Source organism: Colias philodice, chromosome 23, assembly GCF_061535455.1.
Source record: "Colias philodice isolate Cphi_HAF_F1 chromosome 23, ilColPhil1 Martin Lab GWU primary, whole genome shotgun sequence".
NCBI classification, from domain to species: Eukaryota; Metazoa; Arthropoda; class Insecta; order Lepidoptera; family Pieridae; genus Colias; species Colias philodice.
This window is the reverse complement of record NC_143108.1, coordinates 6,962,276-6,975,841: the sequence shown is the minus strand read 5'-3', so window position 1 is coordinate 6,975,841 and position 13,566 is coordinate 6,962,276. Positions and strand designations below refer to the sequence as shown.

The 13,566-nt window shown below is 34.1% G+C and overlaps 1 protein-coding gene across 1 annotated transcript; it reads right to left on the bottom strand.

Moving 5' to 3' along the window:
• Positions 1–219: 219 nt before the first annotated feature.
• Positions 220–12,977, bottom strand: MetRS-m (Methionyl-tRNA synthetase, mitochondrial). The gene is made up of 10 exons (XM_089709885.1): positions 12,678–12,977; positions 12,075–12,173; positions 11,406–11,587; positions 10,913–11,032; positions 9,838–9,946; positions 9,204–9,322; positions 8,073–8,224; positions 7,315–7,517; positions 3,949–4,143; positions 220–2,763 (listed from the first exon to the last, which is right to left on the bottom strand). Exons 1-10 carry the CDS (start codon positions 12,760–12,762, stop codon positions 2,357–2,359), a joined length of 1,671 nt encoding a protein of 556 aa, XP_089566011.1. The 5' UTR covers positions 12,763–12,977; the 3' UTR covers positions 220–2,356.
• Between the last annotated feature and the right edge of the window lie 589 nt (positions 12,978–13,566).

The window sequence follows — 13,566 nt, the reverse complement described above, 5'->3', positions numbered from 1 at the left end:
TATTTAAAATTTATGCGCTCTCCTTCTCTTCTCCTTCCTAATATGTTTGTCATAACTAAATTTATCAAAATAAAAGAGGTTTACGTCACAGACATATTTCATGTGTTTAAGCGTGTTTTGTATGAAATAATTAAGAATGTGTAATTTCTTGTTTAAAATTCATCACAACAAACATAATATGACATAGGGTAGCAAACAGGGTTTAAAATAAAAACCAAATTCATTCAAACATTTTATTTGCATCAATTTAACAAAATCAACATTCCTACACACTACTTATCAACTATTGAGAAAAATGCACCTCATTTACTTTACATAGCTTTTCGAAACACACATTGAAGTTTTAGTGTTTTTCCATATTAAAAACTTATAAATATATGAATTTGAACCGCATGTTATATGAAATAATATGAAGCATATATTCTTCCTATAGTCAAACTAGGCAATATTTTTTTTTCAAAAACCTTTCATAATTTACAAAGAATACAAAGCTGACGATATTTTATATTGGGTATACACATAAAAAATCAGTGTGGAACCTAGGTTCGACTTTATGAAAATAATTTAGTATTTTAACAAAGTATTTTAAGACTTCTCTTCTTTTAAGGTTTTCTTAAGACTTCCATTAAATCAGGCTGTCCATAAAGAATCACATTTGTTGACTAGCTACAACTACTATTTACAAATTGTTTTCTATCTATTTTTAAATTTAATAATAAGATTTATTGATACATTTAAAACTTTAAAAAATTTTTACACATCGAATATCGTCTTCTTCAATGATTTTTGAAGTGAAACTTCTTTAGGCGCGTTGAGAGTAAAATTTCAAGGTCGCGTCATGGCAATACCGTCACATAATGGAGTAAGGCGACGATTTTGGTATATTCGAATATTGCCAAAGAAGTTTCACATCTGATGATCGTGCACACGCCGTTTTTTTTAATTAATAAAAATTTTCATTAAATAACGCATTGTTTTATTTAAATACCCAATTAGATATAAGATATTGACCACTTTTAAATAGAATTTGTTAAGTACGTTTAGAAAAAATTTACACACATATAAACAAAATTCGTTATAGGCAAAACATTGTAACTAAATTAAGGCACATATTTATCTACATTCTACAAAACTTACAATTTATATTTTAATTTAGTTTATAATTTAGTACTATTTTAATGAACGTCCAAGGGTAAGTATCAAAATCATAACTTTGAATAGCGGAACTATTTAAAACATAATTTTTGATATATAAAATTTTAACGTTAATTTTCCTGTATCTTTTGTGATCGCTTTTTTTAATCTAACCAGCTAGATTATTTATCAAATTGAATTAAAGTCAATTGATTTAAAGTATTATTCTTAGTAATATATTAAATGCGAAAGTGAGTTTGTTTGTTTGTCTTTCTTTCACATAGCAAAGGAGTGATTTTACGCTATGATTTTTGTGTCTGGAGATACATAGTTATGAGGCTACAGATTACTATATAGGCTACTTTTTCGCATTAAAATATCTCATTTCTATAGAAAAATCTATTACGATGCTCATTTTCATCACGTGCGAAATCAACAAATCTCGATAGCTGTCATTCATACAACTTTTAATATTTGACTACGCGATCAAAAGCTAGTTTAAATTACTGTATTTAAAGTAATTTTCAATCATATACATTATTTTCCATTTAAATTTATTTAATTCCTAGCCCCAAACTAAGAGAAACTACGGGTATTATACAATTTTTAGTCATAAATACATGTATACAGGGTGTCCCACTATTGGTATACTAAGCGCGAAAGGACTTGAAGTTTTGCATACACTGATCACGTAAAAAATACTTAAACAACAAAATTACGCCAAATTTTTTTTTGCTAAATTTTTCCTTAAAATTCAAGCTTTCTTCTCTAGCTTCGCGCAGGCTTCGGCATATAAAACTATAAGCTTAGTATACGAACAGTGGGACACCCTGTATACATACATATCTAAACCCCAAGTCACTAAAAATCACTACACATTGTTAACCCTTTTTTGGAACGTCGGCTATAAAAATCTACCAAGGTTTTAACTATGTACATGTAATGATATTATTTAATTACATTTATATTAATCCATACTAATATTATAAATGCGAAAGTAACTCTGTCTGTCTGACTGTTACTCAATCACGCCTTAACTACTGAACCAATTTGCATGAAATTTGGTATAGATATATTTTGATACCCGAGAAAGGACATAGGATAGGTTTTATCCCGGAAATCCCATGGGAACGGGAACTATGCTGGTTTTTTTTTTGACAGTGCGAGCGATGCCGCGGGTGGAAAGCTAGTACACAATAAATTGACCCATTAAAACATCAAACTACGCAGTTTTAGCACTACTCCTCTTCTGTGATTTTTCCACATAAATTCTTGGGAAAAGAACAAATTTCCCGCCCTGAATCTTCTTAGTTTCATGTATCGCGTCTTCCATATTCCACGAGGGTACTTCACAATCTTTCCAATTTCTAGAACATTCTGGAATTTGCAGTTTATCGAGCACCTTTTTACTTATATCCGGTATAATTGGCTGTAATATTATTGAGCAGATTCTTATTGTTTCCAACGTAACGTGTAGTACTACATCTAATTCTTTCTGACATTCGGGTTTTTTCTTTAGTTCCCACGGTTTAAGAGTTTCGAAGAATAGATTGGCCAAGTGCAAAGCTCGTATGACCGCGTCTACCACTTTGTAGAACTGATAGTTTGTGTAGTGCTTGTGGCATATTTCTGGAACAAAGAAAATAAATAAATTAGAATTATCAATTACTAGCTGCGCTCCGCGGTTTTACCCGCGTTGCTCCGCTCCTGTTGGTCTTAGCGTAATGATATATAGCCTTATAGCCTCCCTCGATAAATGGGTTATCTAACACCAAAATCTTTTTTCAAATCGGACCAGTATTTTCTGAGATTAGCGCGTTCAAACAAACAAACAAACTCTTCAGCTTTATAATATTAGTATAGGTTTAGGATTTAAGTAGATTTAGGTGCTTTTCACGTGATATTCGAAAATATTAAATGACAGGCGGTTACCGTTTATGACAAAATTAACTTCCTGCAAATCAATATTTACTGTACACTACTACTACTATTTCATACCATAGATTATTTAATAAAAGGACACAAAAGAACTAGTTTTGCAGTTTATGTTTAAAAAGATAATTAAAACATGATAATAAACATAATCCTCACACTTAACTTTGCGTAGCAACTGAGTAGCAGTCTGCAAATTGGCTACCTCGCTCGAATAGACAAAATACATTTATTTTAATGTCATGGAAATGCCAGATAATTTTGAAGCTCGTGTGGTATTCGGGAGATTATTTTTCCGACCCAAATATCGACCAATAGAATTGCACCATTCGACGTCACGTGGTACAACCTACATGGTATTATACTGATAATTTTTTGAAAATTTTCTCTGGTCGTTGACGTCAAACTGACAGGTTCAATTCAATTGTGAAATTATTGGCCGACATTTGGGACGGAAAAATAATCTCCCGAATACCACACGAGCTTCAAAATGATCTGGCATTTCCCTCAAGGTTCCCTGCAAAAAAAAAGTCGTCAAGTTTTTCAGGAAAAATCACTCGCGCTTCGCGCTCGTGATTTTTTAACCTTGACTCCTTCATTTGTTTGCAACGAACCTATCGGAAAATACCCGATAATTTTGAAGCTCTTGTATTATAAGTGATTATTTTTCCGTTCCAAATGTCGGCCAATAATTTCACAATTGAATTCAACCTGTCAGTTTGACGTCAACGACCAGAGAAAATTTTCAAAAAATTATCAGTATAATACCATGTAGGTTGTACCACGTGACGTCGAATGGTGCAATTCTATTGGTCGATATTTGGGTCGGAAAAATAATCTACAATAATAGCAATAAAAGCTTGCAATATTAGCTGCACTCACCTGGCAACACTTGCACCTGGTGCAGCAGCAGCACAGTGGCCTGCAGCTGGCAACACTTTGTCAGCAGCGCGGGTCTCAGCGCTGGGAACTCGGCGCGCGGGTTCAGCGCTGAGCCGGTGCTGCGGCTGACCAGGTTGCCCAGCGTGTCCGCGAGTTCAGCGTTCGCAGTGTTTATCAGTTTTGTTTCGCTGTAATCTGAGAAAAGGCAGAAAATTATAATAGAATCAAGAGAGGGTCAAAAATACTTATACATTACAATAGTTTATCAGTTTTGTTTCGCTAGTTGCGACTTAATTGACACATTTAAGAATGGTTTTTAAGGCGAAATGAGACCCAAAACAGACGTTTCGAGCGCACGGAGAATTAATTTTTTTCTTCAAAAACTTTGAATTTGATTTTTTTTATTTATCGATTTATTTAATTGAAGAGTTTGTTTAGTGGCGTTTGGGAACCGAAACACGATTGACAAAATTTGCCTCGATAGAAAAACGTTGTGAAGTTGCCCAAAAATTAAACGGAGAATCAATTTCATTTGGACAATAGTAAAGTAATATCAATGAAACTTTATCCACATCCACTTCCATTCAATTCTTTAGGGACGTGCGGGATTAGATTTTTCAATTAATACATCAGTAATTTAAAAAAAATATATTTATAAACTATGAGCAAAAAATTGCGCGCAGGCCGGTCGCTTCCGCCGTTCCGCCTCCTGTTAGTCGACGCCAACGCATCTTAGAGAGCAGTCCTGTACAACTTTTTCGCGCGGTGCCGTTGTCTACTCGCATACGTGATTTAGTGTTAGTGTTACTAAAATTTTTCATAAACATGATAAATTTTGGTGGCCAAAACATTGATGGTGAGAACATTAGGAAGAAAATGTTGCGAAGGCAGATGAAGAAACTACAGTTATTGAACCTAAATAGGTAAGTTTAATGTTTATCATGCTTATTTATATTTATTATGTCTTTCGGTCGCCACAAGTCCAAAGATTTCAACTTCCAATATGTTGATTACTAGGTATATGTTTACAAGTCTAAATTGAGAAACGCATAAATGAAAATTTGATAGTTATCTTATTTGTAATAAGTAATATTATTTTAGTCATATTTTGAGATTTCATCTTCCTATAATTTGATTACTAGGTACATATTTATGATTTTTGTATTAGTACATATATGTTTACAAAGTTTGAATTTAGCAACGCATAAATCAAGATTTTATAATTTTATGCACTCTGTCTTTATTTTTATTTATAATTTTATTATTCGTATAAATAGGTAATGTTTTAGTTGTTTTTTGAGATTTCATTTACCAATAAATATACTACTTATTTGTGTATGTATGTTTATTTCTAATAGCGAAGCGCGACCACGAAAAATCCGATGTGCAGCTTGCAAGCCAGGACGCTGGACGCAATAAAGACACGTTGGTCTTTTAGACCAACCATGATTACCAGAAACTGATGTGGATCTTCAGACAGTTTCACATAGTACTTTTTTTGTGTAAGTTTATTCTTATGTCATTTATTTATAAGTCATAAGATTGAAGATAGTGGAATAATTCAGACTAGTGTAAGTTATCACTGACGGGTAGGTTCCCAGTAACCAGTGAGATCAGAAACAATTTTTATTTCAAACCTATTGCGTATAACTTTTTTTTTTATTGTATTATAACCATAGTCTGAGGTCTTTCACTGCACCGGTAATTGTAATTTTTTTACTTATTAGATATCATGCTATTTTAGGCTTATTGCTGATCTACTAACAATTCTATACACATGTGAGCAATCCCAAGACAAGGATTAGATCTAGACAGGACTAGATGAAGGATATTTATTTATACATATATCAATTCGAATGAATGTATGTATGAGTAGTTTTTTAATTTGTTTTTATGAATACTATTTGCATATTATACATAAGCATAATTACTTATAAATTTTATATAAAAAATATTTGAATAATTTGTAGTTATGGAACTATGATGCCGACAATTGACTTTTTTACGAGCTAGGACAATAGAGCGATAAACGAACGGACACAGCTGCGAAATTTTTTACTAATTTTTATGAAAGCACTTGTTATAAAAATTGCGGTCAACCGTAAAATTTTGCAAACAAAAGAACGATTTTCTCAGAAAGTTTGCTATGTGTGACGCCGACAATCGAGTTTATTACGGGCTAGAATAATAAAGCGACAAAGGAACGTACACAGCTGTGCAATTTTTTCTAGTTTTGATGACAGTATCTTTATAATAATCGTGGTATTATAAGAGGTATTATCAATTAATTTTTCTCCTATTATAACTTATTATGGTTGTTTCAGCACCTCAATGTACAAGGATAGCTCAAAGTAACGGGCAAGAGACATATTTATTTACGGAACAAGGAGAAGAAGTCGTATCAAGAAGATAAACATTGGAACAATAAAATGGTAACAAAACCAGCATTCGAAGATATCTGATGTTAAGTATATCAAAATGTCGGATATATTTATTCAAAAATAATCAAAATTGTAAATAATAATTTTTTTTGTCTATTATTGTTTTTTTTTTTCAATAAATATGATATAAAAACAAAAACCTGTTTTTTAAATCTTTTAAAACCGATAATAATATAAAAACTATAAAATTTGATTACAAAGATTTGCAAATAAGCTAGTAACGTAGGTAGCGACAATTCTAACATTAAAAAATAATTACACCATAAAATAATTTAGTCACAAGCTCACTTTTTGTAACCAGATTTGTACCAATTAAAAACCGACCTTCGTGCAAAGGAACAAAGGTCGATTTTTCTAGTTCGATAGGCCCGGCAACGAAAAGACGTTGCCGGATCGCTTTACTCAGCTTTAACCGCGCGAATATAAGAATATAAGTAAAGTTCATTGAACCTCCGTTAGTTTCCGTCATCTATTCAGTTGTGTGGCGTGGCGAGGGGATTTTTGTGAAGCGTCCCGCGCGCTCTTATGCTCCACCCAGGGGGCGTAGCCCAAAAGGTGCACAAGCATGATTGTAGCAGAATAACGAGTAATTGTTGAATCAATCAATTATTCAATCTATACTAATATTATAAATGCGAAAGTAACTCTGTCTTGTCTTAACTACTGAACCAATTTGTATGAAATTTGATATAGAGATATTTTGATATCCGAGAAAGGACATAGGCTACTTTTTACCCCGGGACATAGGATAGGTTTTATCCCGGAAACCCCACGGGAACGGGAACTATGCGGGTTTTTCTTTGACTTGCGGGGGAAGCCGCGGGTGGAAAGCTAGTAGGTACATAAAGAAAGACCAAATGTGTGAATGAATGACTGTACGAATGAATGAATAACCGTAATAATGAATAAATGATGAAAAACTCACTGGCATCATCCACTATAGTAGCTTCCCTCAACAGCAGATATCTCAGCGCATGCACAGCCGGCACACCCCTCGGGTCCACCACGTTGCCGAGGCTTTTGGACATTTTGGCGCCGTTCACCGTCCAATGGGAGTGCACGAGCAGCCGGCGGGGGGGATGACGCCGTGCTGCCATCAGGAATGCCGGCCAGTAGATGCCGTGGAATCTGAGAGGGAATCCATTAATAATGGGAGAAAAGCGAAACTAAAATATAAATATATAAAAGCCACGAGTTTTTCCAAGAGAGAAAATCATGTATTTCTATGTATATAGTCCGAACCTAAGTCGACCTTAACCGACATGGTAATAGTTTAACAATTATTAATTAAAATTATCCTATCCAGGATTTTTCCAGCAAACCCGTTTTTAATACATTGTTTAATAGACTAATTTTATCATAATATAATTGGCCTCATTCTATTATCACCCCAGTGAAGGTCGACTTAGGTTCGGATCTTCTACTAATGGCTTGTGCAATCCCACATAAACTAAATTACATGAGATCCTCATGTAGAATGGTAATTTTGCTCATGTACCAGAATAACAAAGCTTATTGTCATGACAATTCGTTCAATGGTTTTCGCGTGACAGAGTAATAAACATACATCAATTACAAACTTTCGCATTTATAATATATGTAAGTACGACAAGCCACGCAGCCTGGCTCCGCTCAAACTACTATAAAGCGAGGTTATAAGATATTTAGAATTTCTTCACTCACTTCATGATATCCTTGCCAACCACCTGCACATCAGCAGGCCAGGGTCTGCCGCGACTCTTCACCAGCTCATCATCAGGGTACCCGCTGACGGTCAGGTAGTTCACGAGTGCGTCTAGCCACACGTATATACTCTGTTCTTCGTCGTCTGGTACCTTGAAAAAATATAAAAAAGACGGGTTGCACTGGGGGAGTGCCGGCAGAAGTGAAAACTTGATTATTAACGTTGAGCATGTTTGATATTTTGGAATGGTATCCGTCCTACGCTTTTTCGATCAGGTCACGTGTCCTGACGCGAGTTTAAGATTTTATACCCAACGCCGCTAAAGAAGTTTTCACTTTAAAAATCCTTTCCTTGTAGATATAAATTTATAAAGAATAGAAAAAAATCGATCACAAGGCGGGATTCGAACCCGCGTCCTTCACGCCAATCTGGGGCGGGTGCCACACGTGTAGATATATAGGATAAGACATAAATACGTAATAAAAAGGAGCGTGTGCGCCGAGGACACGTGTCAGAAGTGAAACTTCTTTGTAAAGGTTCAAAGATACCAAAATCATCGCCTTACTCCATGATGCGACGGTATTTCCGTGACGCAACCTTTGGGCCACTTCTTTGGATGCGTTGAGAGTAAAATTTAGCGCCTAACGAAATTTTAATTCAAAATTTCGTTTTTTTTGATAATACATTACTTATCCAAAACAAGATTTTGTCATGCAAATGTCAAAATTCACGATTCAGCATTTCAAAAGTTAACCGATTTAATATTTACAATATTTTCTGTTCTATTAACATTATGTTATCTTTTACTTTCTAGGTAATTTGTTAAAACAAAAGTATTAATTCCAATTCCAATTCAATAAAATAAAAATGTGTGCGTGTACTAGTGTACACACGCAAGAAGTGAAACTTCTTTATGACCTTATTTTTCAAAAAATAATTTACTATATATGCAACTTTACAGAAATACGTCGAATCACGCGTGGTAGGGATAAGAAAAAGATGGCGCGTAACGGAAAAATGTCACGCGTAACGAAAAAATGTTACACTAAATTTTTTTCCAACCCCGATAAAGAAGTTTAACTTCAATTATACATTTTTATTGTAAAGAAATCTCATATAAAGCTTCATACCCGTATAGCCCAGTGTACCCTGGAGGCAGGTCTGCTGACGGAGATATCTGGCAGGTATACATTGTCTTCCACCATCTCTTGGAGTTGCTTGTGGAATTTTACAGGTTGGACTACGCCATCTGGCGGTGAAAAGTTTTATGTTAAGACTAGCTGCTCCCCGCGGTTTCACCCCCGTGGCTCCGCTCCTGTTGGTCGTAGCGTGATGATATATAGCCTATAACCTTCCTCGATAAATGAGCTTTCTAACACCGAAAGAATTTTTTAAATCGGACCAGTAGTTCCCGAGATTCAAGAGAGAACAAACAAACAAACTCTTCAGCTTTATAATATTAGTAGTATAGATATAAGGCCATTAAAAATATATGAATCTCATGAAAGACTTTTTATTTATTCCAACCCATTACATAGTGCAAAGAAAAAATATTGATAAATTATTTCTGCTTAAAATGTGGTCAATTTCATATTGTCATTTTTTAAACATCCGTAGTAACAAAAGATATTTATTTAATATATGAAAAAAATTATAATAATAGAATAGAGTATTTAATATTAATCAGTAGTTTCCAAGATTAGAGCTTTAAGTTTTAACCAAGCCAAGAAAATCAACAATAAAAAATATCTAATAAATTTAAACCTGTTTTCAGCCAATTCTTAAGGTGCGTCTTGAAAGCACTCAATCTAAACATGTAATTGCTCTCTTCAGTCCACTCCACTTTGTGTCCTGATTCTATCGACACTCTGACCTGTAAAAAAATAAAAAACATCGTAAGTAGGTACCATTATTATGTATTTTATAATGAACTATCCTACTAATCCTATCCTATACTATCCTATCCAACTAATATTATAAGGATGTGAGGATGGATGTGTGTGTGTGTGTATGTTTGTTACTCTTTCACGCAAATACTACTGAACCGATTGCAATGAAATTTAGCACACATATACAGGGTAACTTAGATTAACACATAGGATTGGTTTTCTCCCGGAAATCCGGGAACTATGCGGGTTTTTCTTTGAAAACGCGGGCGAAACCGCGGGCGGAAAGCTAGTTATTTTATAATTTAAAACAAAAAATCTAACTGCAATGATTGGGTGGTAGTCAATAGTCTTAAAAATTTGTAAATGTACAAATCTAGATTTTATAGCACTGCCAAAATTCAGAATTACAAGTGTAAGAAGCCCTATTGTAAACATAACACGCACGTCATGTGCACGCTTTCCTCAATCAACGATTGCAGGCTTGTATCTTGCGTGGAGACTATCAAAACTGTAACCAAGGAGCGGCAACGTCGTTTCCACTGTGTGTAGTGCGGAGCGGCAACGTCGCGTTTGCTGCTTGACGTTCGGAGCGGCAATCTCGCGTAAGTCGCTTGTCAAGCAGAGTGGCAACGTTGCATCAGCCGCTCGTCGTACAGAGCGGCAACGCCGCATCAGCCGTGATGCGTTCGTCGTGCGACGTTGTCGCTCCGTTGACACAGGATGAAAGCATACGCATGTTGGGCGTACTACGTAAATAATAGGTTTAACATCTATCCATCTTCACAAAATTGAACATTTATAATAGAAGCTATTGAAATATTCAACTGAGCACAGATATTAACACATTTTTATAAATGTGTTAAATATATTTAAAATTAGAAAATCCATAACCATAAGAATGGTTTAATCGAAAAAAAAAAAACTAAATAATTATCCATTCTGCGGCTCACCTTACCGTCGTTAGTGACTTCTTCTCTCGTGTGAGTTTCGGGCACAAACGCTTCATCGTTGACGCTGTACCAGCCGGAGTATTTCGCTTTGTATATGTAGTCTTGGTCTTTTAGTTCTTTCTGTAAAGATATATGGTTAGTTTTTTATTATTAAGGGCTGATTTTTCAATCCTTGGTTAAAACGTATTCATTGAATAACATATTAAACAACCATTTCAAAAATGTATTCTAATTGTCTGTATATGACAGTTTACAGGTGACATTTTAAAATGTTTGTGTAATACTTTATTGTATGGATAAATTTTAACCAAGGATTGAAAAATCGGCCCTTAGATACAAATACTATTTTGGTATCAAGAATTTAGCAATTAGAATTTAGAAATAGTGTATGTTGATTTAAAAGTTTCTTGTACATATAAACCAATTTGAATGAATAATTTTGAAATTATCATTATATAAACTACTTGGACATTTCTTTCACATTAAATCTCACCCAAAAATGTGTAACAGCTTTCAAATGCCGCTCCTCAGTAGTTCGCACAAAGTCTGTATAATCCACATGGAATTCTTTGAACAAATCTCGATATTCTTTAGATATAGTACTACAGTACTCTGGTGGGGATTGATTGGCTTTTGCTGCTGCTTGCTGGATTTTAGTGCCATGCTCGTCTGTACCTGTTACAGAATATTAACTTTTTATGGTACATTGGTCTGAGAATTATATTTAACTGGCTTCCGCCCACGACTTTGTACATGCATCCCCGTTTTTCCCCGTTCCCGCAAGAATTTCGGGAATTCCTTTCTTAGCGGATGCCTACGTCCTAACATCTACCTGCATGCCAAATTTCAGCCCGATACGTCCAGTGGTTTGGGCTGTGCGTTGATAGATCACTATATCAGTCACCTTTGAGTTTTATATATATAGATTTTTAATTTTTTGTGGTACTTTCAACAAGTTCATGAATGGATCAATAGATAAACCATTATCATTCATCTGTTCATCAATTACTATCTAACACAGAAAGAAATTTTCAAATTGGACCAGTAGTTCCCAGATTTGCGCGTTCAAACAAACAAACAAACTATTCAGCTTTATAATATTAGTATAGATTATATTAAGCAATTGTATTAAACATCTATACTATAAAAAATAAATACAAACCTGTACTAAATATTACTTTACAATCTGGATTGGTTAATTTCTCAAATCTCTGAATGGCATCTGCAACTACAGCTGTGTATAAATGGCCCAAGTGAGGAGCTGAAAATTAAAACAAATTAGTAGTTAAGTCTTAATTTAATAAAATTGTCTGCTTTAAAAAATAACTCAGTAGTAGCTAAAATGTTTCTTAACTATCATTACTTTTGACTTAATTAACATACAAGATTTTTTCTTTTTATTAAATTATGGAGTTGACAATGTTATGAACATAATAGAATTTTTTCTCTTTATTAAGTAACTAGCTGTTCCCCGCGGTTTCACCCGCATTGCTACGCTCCTGTTGGTCTTAGCGTGATGATATATAGCCTATAGCCTTCCTCAATAAATGAGCTATCTAACACGAAAGAATTTTACAAATCGGACCAGTAGTTCCCGAGATTAGCGCGTTCAAACAAACAAACTCTTCAGCTTTATAATATTAGTATAGTTATATTATGGTGAAAAAAAAAAAATGTTATACTTCAGGCATACCAGTTAGAAAATGAAGTATTTAAACAGCTGTATCTAATTTTACATAATATTAAGGCTTAAAATAAAACTCACCAGCATTGACATAAAATATCGGCGTAGTAACATAGAATGGTCTCTTTTGCACCAGAGAAGAAAGCAAACGGGTTGTTAATCTCATCTTTGATCTTAAAATATCAACAATAATAGATAGGTTATCCTTTTATTTATTTAGTTTTCCTTGAAAGGCCATTAAATCTCTGTATCTGGCTTGTGATTTTTTTAACGATAAAACTTTTTTTTTTATTGTATTTAACCACCAGATCTGTGTATTTAACTATTGTTCCATATTTTATATGTGATTTTGAATGTAGAATGTCTGCGTTGTAGAACTACGGAGTACGGAGTATGTTTTGAAAGCTGAGTGAAAGATGTTTGAAAGTCAAATTTCAAAACTCAAAGTCAAACTTCTAAAATAAAAAAGATTGTTGCCACCTATGAAAATTGAAAATTTGTGTTAAAGTCCGGTCGCGGAGCAGGAAGAATTTCGTACATTAACCTGTTATTACCTGTCACTGTCACTCCCTTGTAAAAATAATGTGTCTTGCTCGCACAGGTGCAATGACCGCCGTCCTTAGGGATTGTAAACCTTTAACCTGAGAGCGTAAGGTTTGTGTTTGCTTAATTGGTGTCAGGTGTTCAATTATGATTTTGTGAATTCAAAATTTATAAGAATAAACCTCAAACTCTTTATGTCCAATCAAAATCCGCCTAAGTCGAAATCGCGTGTTAGACTAACGTATTTCTGTAATATTGCACATAGTAAATTATTTTTTGAAAAATAAGGTCATAAAGAAGTTTCACTTCTTATGTGTGTACACGCACACTTTTTTTATATATTATATCGTGGTTATTGAAAAAGTTAAAATGTAACTAACTAATAAGTATTGTAAATATTCATTTACAATACATAATAGTTATTAGT

Bases quoted from the DNA above. Each gene is read 5' to 3' on its own strand.
- MetRS-m (XM_089709885.1), bottom strand. From the start codon at position 12,762: ATGAGATTAACAACCCGTTTGCTTTCTTCTCTGGTGCAAAAGAGACCA. The intron at 9,947-10,912 runs GTGAGCCGCAGA...ATTTTTTTACAG, and splicing joins AAGTCACTAACGACGGTAAG to GTCAGAGTGTCGATAGAATC. The intron at 9,323-9,837 runs GTTTAAATTTAT...TTTCACCGCCAG, and splicing joins TAAGAATTGGCTGAAAACAG to ATGGCGTAGTCCAACCTGTA.